Source organism: Tinamus guttatus, unplaced genomic scaffold (assembly GCF_059628265.1).
Source record: "Tinamus guttatus ecotype Peru unplaced genomic scaffold, ASM5962826v1 Tinamus_guttatus_pri_ptg000327l, whole genome shotgun sequence".
Taxonomy (NCBI): Eukaryota; Metazoa; Chordata; class Aves; order Tinamiformes; family Tinamidae; genus Tinamus; species Tinamus guttatus.
The window spans coordinates 9,653,974-9,667,617 of NW_028288861.1; the positions used below are offsets into that span (position 1 = coordinate 9,653,974).

General features: G+C 44.3%; 1 protein-coding gene across 1 annotated transcript in view; it reads right to left on the minus strand.

Moving 5' to 3' along the window:
• Positions 1-11,319, minus strand: part of SPTLC2 (serine palmitoyltransferase long chain base subunit 2) — a 62,344-nt gene extending 51,025 nt beyond the window's left edge. The window contains exon 1 of the mRNA XM_088529342.1: positions 11,203-11,319. Coding sequence (XP_088385468.1) covers positions 11,203-11,319 — 117 coding nt within the window. The remainder of the gene's footprint in view (positions 1-11,202) is intronic.
• Positions 11,320-13,644: the final 2,325 nt, after the last annotated feature.

Sequence of the window (13,644 nt, forward strand, 5' to 3'; positions counted from 1 at the left end):
GCCTTTCTGCACAAGATACGTTCTGATCAAGACCATCTCCTGAAGACAAGAACATGACTAGTGGTATAACACAGACGCACGCCCTCCTCAAGCGTGATTCCTGTAATGTGTAAGATTGGTCACTAGTACTGAAAAGCTTCCGCAGCTACAATGCAAGAGCTCACGCAACAATTTTGGGGAAGGGAAATGCCAGAGTTTAGACTACTTGATTCAAGTAAACTAAGCTAGATCCAGATATCAGCATTCACTGCATGAAAACAAAGAAATTCAGCTATTAGATGCAAATTGCTATCTCTGTTCCTAAGTTGTAGAGGAAAGCTATTTGTGTGTGTGAAAGAACAAAGCCCAAGAATCTCCAAAATCAAAAGAAACAAGTCTTACTGCTTTCAGGAGTAGATTAACTTTTGACAGTATTCTCTACTTTATAAAAGGGAGTACATATTAGGTAATTTAAGTAGATTTAAGTAGATTAAGACTGCATTTTGGCATCCAGTTTCTGCTGTGCTTTGGTATCCAAGTACATTATGAAAGATGTTGCCAGATGTGCATGGGAGTAACTTGAAATAAGCAGGAAATCAAGATAGCAGTCTTCAGTAAACACCTTTATTAGTAGTAATACCACCTTGAAATAAGGGCTAGGACAAGGACATGTCTAGGACATTGCTCAATTCTCCTTGCAGTTCATAGTCTGATACAATATGAAACATATTTCTGAAATATTCTACTCAACACAGAAACATTAAGTCCTAGGAAAGCGGTAGATCCTAAGTATGTCAAGAAAGGACAGTAACTAATAACTAATGAGGGAGTGGGGCCTGGAAACAGAGCAAAGCAAGTTTTTCTGCCATAACACCCACACTGCCATCGCAAGACAGATGGAAAAGGAGGCCAGAACTGTTCTAACCTCTGTAGCAGCTGAAGAATCAATAAACAAAACAGCCGTGCTGCCTTACCAGACACTGAATTACATGGGAACTGATGCTTGTTGACATCAGATGCCAGAGACATCCTGTTATTTCACGGGCGGCATTAATATCTTGAAAATAATTTTGAGAAAACAAGGGTTTGTTCTGAGGATAACATTGTGCTAGCTCTGCGCAGTCACTAGCTGCATATGAACTGCAATATCACCCTCCCGCAGCAATTCGCGTCCATCCTTGCCCTTCTGCCATCACAAGCACCTTTATTTTGCTGCAGAGCAAAATAAAGTTTCAACCAGGGCAGTTCGATTCAGTCACGATACAGCTGTGCAGACATTAGAACCAGTCAAGGGTGCTGACAAATCAGCAAGGGCAAGTGGGGCCATCCCTTTGAGCAGCACCCTGTACTTGTGCCAGACGTGCAGGACTAACTTGCAGTGCTTTGAGACTAGTTCTAAGGCTAAAGCAGTTTTCAGAACATACTGACCATAGCAATGGCTTAGGTTAGAAAATCACCGTGCTTTGGAACAGGAGTACAAGCACTCAGCTACCACATGCACTGTGCAGGTGAGCAGACTTATATGTTTCACATATCCCTGCCTTTGGTTGCCTTGTGTTTCACTGAGGGAGCTGGGGTTATTAAGTGAGATCTTAGTACTCTCTACAGCTATCACAGGATGGCTGAGGTTGGAAGGGACCTTTAGAGATCATCTAGTCTAACCGCCGTGCTCCAGCAGGGATACTTAGAGCATGTAGCACAGGGTGGCATCCAGGTGGGTTTTGAACATCTCCAAAGAAGGAGAATCCACAACCTCTTTGGGCAGCCTGTTCCAGGGCTCTGTCACCCTGACAGGAAAGAAATTCTTCCTCATGTGCAGATGGAACATTCTGTGTTTCAACTTGTATCCATTACCCCTTGTCCTGTCACTAGCCACCACCAAGAAGAGTTTGGCCCCATCCTGTATTTGCATTTGGTACATAAGATTCGAGAAGGAAAATATCACCTTAAAGAGGTATAAAATCCTGTAGGAAAAAAACAAGAGCCTAATGTGCAGTTGTCAGCTGAGCACTGACACCTGGGTTATCTATGTCTGGTGCTGGTCATGCTGGGGGAAGATAGCAACAAAAACCCAGCTGAGGGGGGTGCAGAGGTTGATCCTTCTCCTCTGACTCATGCCTGCCTGGCCTGCAAAGGCTCTTCAGCTACCTTTTCTGAGGTGGTAAGACTAATAGCTAGATAGATCCCAGATATCTTTCTTGGGTGTTGGAGAGTAAATAGCTGAGTTATGTTTCCAATCGTGCATATTCAGTATGAAAGTCTCTCTGTGCATGGCTAAAGAGGCCAAAAAAATGCGCAGAAAAGGGGGATGATCTGGAAGGAGGCTGTACTGGGGTGGAGGTTGATCTCTTCTCCAAAATAACTACAGGTAGGACAAGAAGAAATGGCCTCAAATTGCACCAGGGGAGCTTCAGGTTAAACATTAGGAAGAATTTCTACACGGAAAGAGTAGTCAAGCATTGGAACAGACTGCTCAGGGAAGAGGTGGAGTCACTGTCTCTGGCAGCACTGAAGAAACGTGTAAATGAGGCACTTAGGGACATGGTTTAGCAGGATGGTGTTGAAGGGTTTACAGCTGAACTCGATCTTGAAGGTCTTTTTCAACCATAATGATTGTATCTTAGCCAAGTGTATGGCAATTTAAAGCTTTAGCCAAAGCCACAGTTTCATGCTGTGTTTTCTTCCAAAACATTGCAACCAGAGGAACTCTCCACTCTTTCCCACTCCCTCCCACTTCAAGCCACCTGCACTGCCCTTTGCTTTGTACGAATAACGTTAATCTGATTTTCGGCATAGCGCACCTGATCCAGGTTGGAAATACAACAATTTCCAGAAGGCTATTATTTTTCCAATAGTCTTTATAGCACAGCTCCTTATCTCTCAGCAAACAAGAACCAGCAGCTGCGGGGGAGGCAGAAAGGGCGAGAGAAGCAAGACAGTCAACAGGCTGGTGAGCCTACACGGCAAGGGAGAGCCTCAAGACCTTTCTCTTCTCCATCACATTTAGAATTGCTGTATGGTATCACCATGACTCCAGTTTGTGGTGCTGTAGAATTTTTATTGCCTCCAAAACGGAGAAGAACCACACAGAAAAGTCTGAGCTGCTGCAATTTCACAGCCTGATATAATAAAGTAAACCGAAATTTGTGTTTTCACACATACATGTTTTGAATAATACCAACTCGGGAGCAGGTATCCTGCATAGCCTGTAGCTGACTGCTAATAGTTAGCACCTCAGATCACCCAGCAACCTAATCAATAGACATCACAGCTTTGAAAATCTTTGCCAGGTAACCGAAAGTTCACCTGAAAGAGATAGAATGACACATTCTAAGGGTGTGGATTTGGTACTAAGTAATATCTAAACATATGTCTTGGAAAAATATATATATATATCTACATGTAGTCTTAACTAGAAAAATGATCAAAGTATACTGATTTCTGAGGCATTTAAAGAAGCCTCTGCTCAAGATATATCCCATGCCAGTAGAAAAACTGAACATGAAATTCCCCATTGGCAAAAACATTTCCCTATGAAATGCTCCTTTCAGGAAATTCTGTGTTGGTTCAACACATACTGAGTCAATTCCATTTCTTCAGCTTTCTTCTGCTAAGTTGCTAATACATCCTTCTATACTTATGTCATCTGTTCCATAAGGTGAGAAGTAGCTGCATGTGCATATTTCAATTATGTTAAAGAATTACTCTTAATGCAATCCCATTGACTTCTCATGAAGCATAAGATGACTATAAACACACTCCAGCACTGCCTGTAGAAGGGAAGTTCATAGCCATGTTTTAGACAAAAACCTGCTGGTTTTCCCAAGGAGGCTTTGTGTGCATCTACATAGCAGCCTTCAAATTAAGGCTTGCACACAGCTGCAAAGCAGCAGCAAGTTCTTTTTCAGAGACTAGGAATGGGGGTACAGGTTAGTGATTCATTTCCTTTTCTGAAAAAAGCATGTGAGATGAAGACGTTTATGGTTTCTACAAACAACTCTTATCTTAATGCTGAGGGCACTGTGACCTTTGAACAAGAACACCTTGCAAATGGAGATGACAGAGAAAAGTCAGGATTCACCTAATTGCAGAGTTCAAAAAACAAAAAAAGCAGATATATATATTCACATGCCCCCAGGGAATTCTAGGTGTAAATGATCATGCCCAGAACATAAATACATAAAAAGCACCATCATATTAAGAAATTCAACTGCAAGAGATAGTTAGAGCAGTGGCAGCTGCCTACAGAAGGAAGACGACCAGTGGTGTTCTAGATTAGCTAGAGTGAACAACTATGTTGACCCAAGTTTTGGGGGGAACAAATCACTTAAAACAGTAATGTAACTGTTACTGAAGCAGTATCATCATACATAATTCCTTGCATTTGTGGTCTCTGCAGAACACATCAGGAAATCTAATCATAATTCTCTCCTTGGTCTGTTACCGAACAGCTCCAAATCACCAGACATCACAAAATTCTCTTAAGATTTTACTTTATCCTACAAATTAGAATCTATCATAATTTGCATGATAGCATCTCCAGCATCTCTGATAGACAGAGGATGGGATCGTGGATGCACGTACAGCACAGCATGCCTAACGTGATGTTATTTTGTGTCCTAGGTAAGTAAGAACACTTTAAAGAATCCTTCGGCCTCCAGATAGCATCAGATTTTGATGCCTTATGGTCAGTTACCAGCCCTATACAAACAGGCTACTTCTACCCGAGTTGTTCAAATACTTTCATGACACGTAGGCAACAGTTCATTTAATATCCTTATCCCACCATCTTTTGCAGTTATCTTGCATGACTATAGGTTGCCTGACATGAGGGACAGTATAATTCAATCTATGCAAAAACAATTTTTGTTTCAGTCACCCCAGCATGCATATATTCACAAGACACATATCTAGTCTACTGACTACAGTGTTTGCCATCTTAGCAGATGTGCAGACCACTCCTTCACTAGAGCATTAAAAACAGGCAATTCAAATAGCCGTTAACAGAAAACTTGTTATGACCAACATACCATTCACTTTTCCTGAATTCAGACAGTAGAGTCTTCAAGAGCCATGATGTGCAACCCCCTATCATGGATTACAGGAAAAGTTAAAGTAAAAAAGTAATGTGAAACCAACAAGTGGGGTTTTGGTGTTAACTACTCTTTCACAGCCAGGAAAGACAAATTGCACCTGAAAGAGGCCATGTACAAAGCCAGCGTTATTCTGAATCTGATTTTCTCTTCGATAAAAGCTTGATTTAAAAACAAACAGCAAAAACAGCTTAAAATATTTTATTTCTGAGCTCAGTCAGTGCAGTGGCAATAGGTAGATACAAAGGAGCACAGAGAAAGCATACACTGAGGCCCTGACAACAGACTTTACTTGCAAAAGCACTAGAGAATTTTTTTGAGAAAACACAAGCCAAGCTTGAACACAGAAACATTTACAAACCCTGATAAAGACAACAGAAGCAGGATTTATCACAGAAATCTTCTACATAAAGATGCTTATAAGACACCTGCCACATTTTGGGACGTCTTGCACACAAGGTTATATTTCAACCGTAGAGAGAGAAGATGCTACATGTGCAACCCAGAGTTAAGTACACGGCAAGAAATGAGCTGTGCCACCCTGAGAAAAATACAATGCACTGTACTAAAGAGATGGCTCAATTTCTTGCTTCCAGAAGACAAAAAGGATGTGAAAATTGCACGTTTTATGTAAAGATCCTCACAGCATTATTTAGTCTAGCACACTACTTGCTAAACTGCTATCAGAAGTTAGTAGCTTCATATTGCCACATACCACTCATTCTCCAGAAGTGTTACTAGAAGCTCTGCAACTTATTTTTTAGCTACGTTAAATGGAACACTACTTCTAAAACTATTTGCTTTTTATTTTTTGTCAGATTCCTGCAAACTGTAAGAATGAATGGAAGGTTATGGGATGTGGCTCCCCACTGGAAAGCAGGCACATTTATTAGAAAGCATAAAGGGAAACAGTACTAAAAGAAGCAATAATCCTAACACAAGTACTCCACACAAACAACTACTTCTACAGCATTCTGAGGCATTTGCAATAATTTTACCATTATCCCCAATGCTTTTTCTTGTGCCTCTTTGTTCTTAAACTTCAGATCTTGAACAGGTGCCTGGCTAAAATGATCAAAATGCATTTAACAACAAAAGGAAGAACAAACTGATTGAATCACATTTTAAGATTTCAAAAATCACAAGAGCGAAAATCTGTTTTATAAAATATGTTTAACACTCCTGTGTATTTGTACTGTTTGTTTTTCTAATTCAATATTTGTTCTTTGGGTAGGAATAACCAAATGTTTTCATTTGAAACTATTTCCAACAGATCTGACAGTCTTTTGCTAAATAAAACACACTTGCTGTACCCACATGCAAGCAGTATATGTTTTCATAAATGTCCAAAGTTCAAAGGTATTTTGTTTAATAGTAAATGTTTCAATTAAGTGGGTTTCTCATTTCCCCCTCCCCGCCCTTTTCTTCTCGTAATTTGTCCCAAAACATATACAGCTGAGAGTTTGAATCCTAACAACGAGGTTTTTTAATAGTTTGCCTTAAATTACCTTGAATCAATACTGGAATATTTATCTACTATGTTAAACTGACTAAGGGTATACAGTATTTGGATAAAGAAGGCTTTACACATATTTGGTTATGTGCACAGTTACAACAAAGATTTTCGTAGTGGGTTGGTACTAGTTTAATGTTTCCCTCAAACAGGCCAGTCTAGGCTCTCAGCTACCTCTACAACGTTCCTCAAAGACCTTAGAGCTCCCTGTCGTCTGTCTTCACAGATGTTAAAACCCACCACTTACTATATTTTTCAACTCTTACTTTCTCAACTGTGAGTACTCTTTAGGACTAGGACTACTCCTTTTTCAGGGGAAAAACACAACAAAAAAGTTCTTTTTCTAGACGTGATTTCTAAATTCTCTTAATGAGGGCTAGCAGTTATGCCCAGAGCTTCAAGGAAGTTTTCAGTATTTCATATTCCTGCAAGTGAAGTCAACAAATAATTAAGATAAAGCTTTTTTTTTTTTTTTTTTTTTTTTGGTCAACGAATTGACAGCATAAACATTTAAGAAAACACAAATAGTTCTTGCTATACAACTGAGACTGAAAAATACAACGTGTTACAAGACATGACAAATGTTTCTAGTAGTTACACTCTAAGGGGGAGAAAAAAAAAAAAAAACTTGCACAAACTTGTTACAACTATATCCCATGCTGAAGCCTAAATGCTAAATTTGGCATGGCAGCCCCAGCACTGTGACTGAAAGATTTAAACAAGCATTTCATCCACAGTGACTTCTTAGCAGCACATGTTCAGACTGAAGAGAAGCCAGCCTTATTAAGAGCTACCACAGGTTTTTATACCACTATGGAGACACAATTTTTCAGGAACAAGCACAAAACTGACACATATAATATGATGGCCACAGAAAAAGGCAGTGTAGCTAATCCTTTAACAAAAGCCAATAGCCTTTTGTAATTAAATTTGGCATTAGAAAAAGTACCCTCATGCAGGTAGTTTGTTTGTTTGTTTTCCTCCTCCCCTTCTCCAGAAATTTAGTTTCATCAATTAAAACATCTGAAGGAGACTCCAACCTTTTCTAGGTCAACCAATTTTCCACTCACTTTGGTTTTATGTTACTGATGCAAAAAATGAAGTCAATCAAAAAGACAAGCAAGACATAGAAAGTAACTTCTTTATTCCAGTCTGACGCCAGCCTCAGAACACGTGTTTCAAACCCTTAAGGTATACATTTTTACATGGGTTCAAAGATTAAACACTGAAATCTTCATGTTTTACAATCTTTCCTGCAATCTACCAGTTTATGTGTGTAAATATGGAATAATGTAGGTTGTATGGGACCTCCAGGGGCCAGCTAGCCAACCCTCAGCTCACAGCAGGTCTAATTAGAGAGGGTGCTCAGGGCCACATGCAACAGTCTTGAAAACCTCCAAGGAGGAAAGTTCCACAACCTGTCTAGGCCGCTTCGTCTGGTACTTGACTCCTTTCTTGGTAAAATCATTTTTCCTTAAATCTAAACAGAATTTCTCACATTAAAAACATATGTCCATTGCCTCTCATCCTGTTGCTGCATCCTTTCAAGAAGATCTTGGCCCCATCTTCTCTATCTCCTCCAACCAGCTAGACAGCAGCAAGGTCTCCCCTGAGCCTTCTCCTCCTAAGCCTGAGCAAACCCAGGTCTCTCAACCTCTTCAGGTACCCCCTGTGCTCCAGCTCCCTAAGCATATCACTGGCCTAGGCTGGACACGCAGACTCAGCAGGAGACATCAGTATCTTTCTGGTATGGGAGAGCTCAAAACTGGACACAGCGCTCATGATGTAAGTGGTGAAGAGTGCAGAAGGATCACTTCCTTGTGAATAGCTTATTGAGGTTTCATACTTTAGAACCAAAGTTTTATTTTTATCATAAATATTTGCATTATAAACTTGCACACAGATTTGAAAAACACACCTTACAATTCTGTATTCAAGCTCCACTGTATGTCAGAATACAGCCCAGTTAGTTAAAATGCACTGATTTGAACTCTTTACCTTACCTGTACCTTTATCTCTAATAAGGGCGTATTCACATTACTGCTGTAATTAACCCATTATAATGAGAGAAAGTTGACCAGGATCTATCACATTCATTTCCATAAACGTGTTCTCCCAAATCTCATTCAACCTGATTCCAGGAAGTCTTTACAAAACTAAAATGAAGAGAGCATTCCACTGCATCTCGAAGCAATTCACGAGGTGTACCTACAAGCAATAAGACTGCTATCTATAAAAATCAAATTGTTTTTAGCATGTGAACACCAGAGCTTCCATAAAAACCTATTCTGGCCATGCTAACAGCTGCAAGAATTCAGGACTTGTGACAGCTTTAAAGGAACACAAATGCTAGAGACCTCCCCCTTCTCCTTGACCAAACTCTGCTCCCTCTTCCTGAGGAAGTGCTACGAGACCTGGTTTGGCAAAGCACCTACGCAATGAATTATGTGCGGACCACTACACTGTGGCATCTAAAGCCCTTCTAGAAACTTCAAGGAATTTTAAATTTGTTTATACCATTCCCTCTGGTACATAACTGAACAGCAGTGACTTGGGAACACTATGCACAACAGGAACTAAGAACTTGAGATCTAAAATCCATATTCAAATGACTTGGTTAACTAAGTTTTTCTTTCCCCATTTCTAGAAGCATCACAGAAGCCATTCTAAGCTGAGAAGCTTAATTAGAGAGTCCAAAAAGAACCCTCATTACTTAAAAACTGGTCATACCACCAGGCAATTCCAGCAAGTTATCATGGAAAACAACGGTACCTTGATCTATTGAATATATCCAAATCTCCTCGTTTCATATAATAGAGAAGTTTTTTCTTTTTTTTTTTTTCCCAAATGCAAATGCTTTAGAGCAAAACATTGAAAAGACATTGCAAAGAAAAGACTTGCCACAAAAGCAGAGCTTTTGGTTTTCTTAGCACTTGGAGTGGTACTTCTACCTGCTAAAACCCTAACTTTGCATTGCCACCTTCCCAGCCTTTGGTGATGCTTTCACTGGTCTCCACATCAGCCAAAGCCAGCTTGAACATTTGCATTCCAAGCATCTTCATTTGCAGATTTTAAAGTGCTATATGTGGCATGTATTTATATATAAATAGGTATATATAGGTATAAATATATATAAATTCACATACACACAAATATATAACATACATGATAAGGATAAAGGTATTTCCCCTTCCTGTGTAAAGGAAAAAAGAACAAAATTCTAAAGCCAGAAAGCCAAAGTGAACAAACCTGAGATATTTCAGGGACCAACCATACCTTTCATGGCAGTAAACCTCCAGCTCTAATAACACACAGAAAAAAAACTGTAAATAACTAATATGCCAGCTAGGAGATTTAAATCTTTAATCAAGGCTATTACATTCAAACTCTCAGTTTTAATATTAGTGACTTGGCCCATGTGACGTGTTGGTGAAAAGAATACAAGATTCCTAATCTGTCTAACCAGTAGACGGATGTGAGAAGGACCCCAAACTCTGCTACGTTCAGTTTGTATTCTTGTATAACGTTACTTCAACTTGGGATTTTTGCTAGGATTTCTCAATATTCATTCTCCAGTGAGCCTTGCTCCTTCCACAGGTAGTTATCCAACATGCCTGGAGACATGAAAGACACATTCAAAAGTAATAGCACATACATGCTACTAATTGAATACTATTTCTCAATTACACTTTTTTTTTTTTTTTTTGGTTTTCTCACTTTGACAGTGGCAGGTCTTACATTTACTCACTCCATTTTGATTCCCAGATACGCAGCTGAATAAAATCCCCAAAGAAAAGATTTTTACACCCATCTTTTCTATTCTCTGAGGGCAGAAGAACATAATTGTCTTCAGATCTGTGCACAGAGGTGGGGGGAAAGGTCTCAGCTTCAGCTCAGTATTTAGTTTGACAGGGAAGGTTTTACAGAGCACTGTGCTTGGAAGGCAGGCTGACCAGTGCCTTAGCTAAGGCACCATATTCCAGCACTGCTGCCCAAAGAAGCTGTCGCACCTTCCTCCTCTCTTGCTTGCTCCCAGTACAGAGCTGCCCTTTCTACGCATGAGGACGAGACCAAGTGCCCACGAGTGAGTGAGATGCCTTAATGCGGGACTTGCCTTGAAGTTAATTCGGGGCCACCGCGTGGCTCCACGCCTGCTCTCAGCCCGGCGCGCTGGGGGCTGCACGGACCCGCGGCACAACAGCGCGGGGGGCAGCGCAGGAGGGGCGCCAAGCGCGGGGCCCTGGGAAGCGGCAGCTCCGGGGGCCACGACCTGCTCCGCGCCGCCAGCACTGCCCACCTGAGGGTCGCCCGAGCCCCCGGGGAAAACACGGGGCTCGGCTGGCGGCAGCGGCGCCCGCCCGCAGGGCACGGCGGGGAGGCCTGCACGAGGCGCGCGCGCTCGCCCGGCGGGAGGCGCTACCGCGGCTCCCCGCGGCGGCGGCTCCTCTCCCCTCACTGCAGCGGGTCCTGCCTCAAGATCGCGGAGCGGGCCTGCCCGCCCCTCGGGGCTGCCGTGGGCGCTGCGGCCGCTCCGGGCCGCGGGGCACCCCGGCAGCTCGCGCCCCGCCGCAGGCCGCTCCCGTCGGCACCGTCCCGGCCGCCCCCCGCCGCACACACCTGCGTGTCGGGCGCGAGCGGGCCGCGCACATAGCCGTTGCGGAGAGCACCGTGCGCCGCGGCGCAGCCGTTGGCGCGGGGCTGGGCGGGCGCCGCGAGCCGCTGCCCGCGCTCCATCCTGCCGCTGCGCCCGCCGCCGGCCCCGCCGCGCCGCACCGGACCGGAAACACTGCCCGCCGCCTCTGCCAATGGCCGCCGGACACGTCACGTCCCAGGGCGGGCCCGTGGCGGGACCCAAGGGGAGGGGACGGGGCCCGCGGTGCAATGAGGGCGCCAGGTGCCCGCGAGAGGGGCGGGGCAGGCGGGAGGGAGGGGCTGGCCCAGCCGCGAGGTGGGCCCTTCAGAGGGGCGGAGCCAGTGTGTTAAAGCTGCCCAATCACCTGGCGAAGAACTAAAGGGGATTGAGACGCTAGCCAATCATGGAGCAAGAGGAAGGGAGGGGCGCGTGAACGGGCCGTGGGCTCGTCCAATGAGAGGAAGGAGGAGCCGGACAGCGGTTGCGGCGGCAGCCAACGGGCGGGCGCGAGGCCGGTGCTGGGTGGGGCCGGGCCGGGCCGGGCTGGGCTGGGCTGGGCTGGGCAGGGCGGTGCCGCGCCAGAGGTGGTGGCGCCGGCGCGGCCGTTACCGCGGTGCCGGGCTGGCCCTGGCGGGTGTTCCCGAGCGCAGAGATGCGGCGCCTGTGGCGGCTCGTGCTGCCCGCAGCTGGACTTAAAAATCATTTTCTTTCTGGCTTGGGGTTGGACTATTCCCTGACTCCCTTTGGACATAGGTGTGTTGTCCCAAGGTTGGGCAGCCTCAACGCTCTGTTGGGTTAGGGGTAAATCTTAAAATAAGTCCTAATAAGGCTGAACTCTTGCATATCACACCCACCCTGCCAGAGAAGAGGCAGCTCACAAACCAAGGAGCTGCAGTGCTTGTGCCTGGGCTCTCATTTGTGTGGCAAGGGGAGAGCACTGGCACTTCCATAAATGCTCTGGGTGTTAATTGATTTTTTTTTCCTTTACTCCTGTCCCCTCCCGCAGAAAGCTAGGAAAGAAGTAGCCCAACAAGGTTAATCACCTATGGATGAGTCAGAGGGTTTGACCTGTGTTCCTGGTGTTTCCCAGGCAATTGAGTGGCTGTGGTGTTTCCCTGAGCACAATTTGAGACAATCAGTAAACCTAGTGGGAACAGGCGTAAGCAGCTGGATTTGAGGGAACACACCCATCCCTTTATTTCTAGTTTTCCTGTTGAAGACTGTTTTTCTGTACTATAGCTGTACTTTTGAAGCCTCTGTCATGGATCTCATCGGAGCACAAAATTCTTAACAAAAGTGAAATAACTTTTCCAAAAAGTTATTTTCTCTTCCCTCTTCTAGAACATCTGGCAGAGCATCTTGGGTGGTTTCAACCTATTTGTAGGCTCCAATATGCTGCCAATACACAATACACTCATGTCTCTTAAGTCACCTTTACAGAGGAGGGCTTTTCATAATGATGGATATAGATACAGACTCAGGAGTAACTAGAAGGTCAGCTCGGGTGTGGGACCATTCAGGGTTAGAGCAGAGCTGTGTTAGGCCTTATCCCCCTTCCCCCCCCCCCCCCCCCATCTGTGGACACTCCCATATCTCGACTGCTGCTAAAGCAGGTATGAACTTGCCTGGCACACATTCACTTTTCACCTGGTTTCAGCAGGCAGTGGCTGGGCCGGGCCATGTCTCCCCTCACATGACAAGGCAGGGAGCAGGAGGGAGATGGGTGTAGAAGTCAGTGATCTGAGCAACTAGCAGCTGTTGAGCACTCGGTTGCCCATGGCAAGTGGACCTGCTTTGGTGTAGGTGCAGTTAGGAGCGCTCCAGGGGAAGAAGCACAGGGAGCACTTTTGTTGGTGAACTCTGGATAAGGAAGGAAGAGCTCTTCTGGAGATGAAAGAAGGAGGAAAAAAAATAGAGGATCATGAATGAAAAGTAAAAATGAGTGAACAAGAGAGAGGAGTGTGCTAGGAGGCTATGTAGCACAGATTTTGTTTCTGCCTCTGTTACCATAGTTGGCTGGGGGAATTTTCTTCCTGACTCCCCTGCCTTTGGATAGAATAGCTTAGGTAATCCTGACCTGCGTGAATCAGCTGTGTGCCAGGGGACAGATGTCCCCTTGCAGAAGGTGTGAGCACAGCCCCTGCCCACCTGCATACGTGGGAGTTTCAGGTACTGGTGTTCTCTTTCTCCTGGGGATAAGGCACTTCAGCTGCCAGGCACTGGATAGCACATAGTGTTATCTGTTGAGTTTAGAGAGCCCCAAATCCTTCCACACGTAGGTACCTGCAGACTGGTTACCTCATCCGCTTGTTACACCCAACTAGCCTGAATCCATTCAATGCAGTGGTTTCAGTTTTGGTTTAGGAAAGATGGGAAGAAAAAACATTGTGACACTGTGACGTGCCAATCTATGAGATTGGGTAATC